This window comes from Pseudochaenichthys georgianus, unplaced genomic scaffold, assembly GCF_902827115.2.
Source record: "Pseudochaenichthys georgianus unplaced genomic scaffold, fPseGeo1.2 scaffold_1605_arrow_ctg1, whole genome shotgun sequence".
Lineage (NCBI taxonomy): Eukaryota > Metazoa > Chordata > Actinopteri > Perciformes > Channichthyidae > Pseudochaenichthys > Pseudochaenichthys georgianus.
Window position 1 is genome coordinate 5,741 of NW_027262427.1, and position 2,127 is coordinate 7,867.

At 52.6% G+C, this 2,127-nt stretch overlaps 1 protein-coding gene across 1 annotated transcript; it reads right to left on the reverse strand.

Moving 5' to 3' along the window:
- Positions 1–946: 946 nt before the first annotated feature.
- LOC139433262 (uncharacterized) lies at positions 947–1,833 on the reverse strand. The gene is made up of 2 exons (XM_071202193.1): positions 1,781–1,833; positions 947–1,694 (listed from the first exon to the last, which is right to left on the reverse strand). Exon 2 carries the CDS (start codon positions 1,620–1,622, stop codon positions 996–998), a length of 627 nt encoding a protein of 208 aa, XP_071058294.1. The 5' UTR covers positions 1,623–1,694; positions 1,781–1,833; the 3' UTR covers positions 947–995.
- Positions 1,834–2,127: the final 294 nt, after the last annotated feature.

A 2,127-nucleotide genomic window follows, 5' to 3' on the forward strand; every position in this document is an offset into this window, starting at 1 on the left:
TTTGCCGTCCGCCCATCGGCACCCATAGTCGGCCTTCTTCACAGCAGCAGCACCCAACCTCCATGGAGGATGTTTCTCGTGCCCCTGGCTACACTTAAAGGGGGTCTACTTTGCGGTGCTTTACCGTCCGCCCATCGGCACCCATAGTCGGCCTTCCTCACAGCAGCAGCACCCAACCTCCATGGAGGATGTTTCTCGTGCCCCTGGCTACACTTAAAGGGGGTCTACTTTGCGGTGCTTTACCGTCCGCCCATCGGCACCCATAGTCGGCCTTCTTCACAGCAGCAGCACCCAACCTCCATGGAGGATGTTTCTCGTGCCCCTGGCTACACTTAAAGGGGGTCTACTTTGCGGTGCTTTACCGTCCGCCCATCGGCACCCATAGTCGGCCTTCCTCACAGCAGCAGCACCCAACCTCCATGGAGGATGTTTCTCGTGCCCCTGGCTACACTTAAAGGGGGTCTACTTTGCGGTGCTTTGCCGTCCGCCCATCGGCACCCATAGTCGGCCTTCCTCACAGCAGCAGCACCCAACCTCCATGGAGGATGTTTCTCGTGCCCCTGGCTACACTTAAAGGGGGTCTACTTTGCGGTGCTTTACCGTCCGCCCATCGGCACCCATAGTCGGCCTTCTTCACAGCAGCAGCACCCAACCTCCATGGAGGATGTTTCTCGTGCCCCTGGCTACACTTAAAGGGGGTCTACTTTGCGGTGCTTTGCCGTCCGCCCATCGGCACCCATAGTCGGCCTTCTTCACAGCACCACCTGCCCTGCTGGAGGTTCACACTTTAACTTTTTTTACCCTCTTCTACCTTACAAATCATCCCACACTTGAGCACTCCTCACTCGGACTAAACACCTACATGCTACCACCAGAACCAGAATATCGTGCCCCTGGGGATCTTAAAGAAGAAAACCCATAGTGGGATTAAAAACAGAACACTTAGTAATTTTAACAAACTTTATTTACAGTAATATTGACAGTAATAAATAAATTCAAACAGGATATAACGTATTTACAAGGGGACTGATTACAACAACACACTGCATATTTACAAGTTGATCACTGGCAACAGTGGGTGAAGTTGGGGCAGAGTATGGCACCCTCTCTTCACCCATGTCTGAGGGGTTGTGTTCGGCCAGTGACTGGTCCCTCTTCGGGACATGTCTTGGTAGGGAGTCTTGGTAGGGAGCCGGGCTGTGCTCCTCTCCAGAGTTGTCACTGTCGATGTCAATACCCGCAAAAGTGTCTTCATTTCCCGCTGCTGCTGCTGCTGTCGATGCCGCCGCCGCTGCTTGAAGTGACTGTGTGAAGAGCAACCGAATGTCCGCAGCCTCCTTCAAAGAAGGATTATTCGCGTAAAATGTGTCCGCAGTTGCAGTGTTGTGACACATGAAATCACTCACTCTTTGGCGGTTGCCTTTGTCTTGAAACCTCTTCGCATTATCGGCGTGGACTGTGCGGAGGTCGGTGAAGTTAATGGGACTGCGGAGCCCCACATCAGCCCATGCCAACCTCAGGGAGTAGGCAAGCTTCCTGAACGGGTTCTTCCCCTCTGTGTACAGAAAGTAACGGCTCTGGGTGCAGGTCAGCGTACCCTTAATTTCCAGCCACCTCTTCATCCATCCAAATTCTTCTACGGTGAGGTACAGCTGCGCCTCCCCGAACGCGTTGGCCGTCTTGTGGTTACTTACCTGTTATGACAGAGATAGAGAGTGTCAATACAATGTCAATCATGCATATAACTGCCAGAATAAATACATTGATTAATAGCACTCACATGAACCAGGTAGCCGAAGGCAGTGCCAGTTGTATCCGCCTTTCGGACCTCGGCGTTGGTCATGTTGGAGTAGACCCCCGGACGGTGGCCATAAATGCAGCTCCAATGAAGAGTCATATACCCATAGAGCAGTGTCCGGGTCGCGGTAGTCGGATTGCTGGCCATCACATCCAGGAGCTGAGGGATGCGAGTGGTGGTCGAAGTCAAGCATGTCATTAGGTCGTTGTGGCTCGGCAGACCTTCCATCTTGTCACGCTTCACTTGCATCTGGTGGATAAGTACTTTTCTCTTCAGGGACTTCAGGATGGCAACTACTTCCCGTTTGATTAAAATCATGTCGGTTTGGC

Coding starts and splice junctions, on each gene's coding strand:
- LOC139433262 (XM_071202193.1), bottom strand. CDS start 1,622: ATGAAGAGGTGGCTGGAAATTAAGGGTACGCTGACCTGCACCCAGAGC.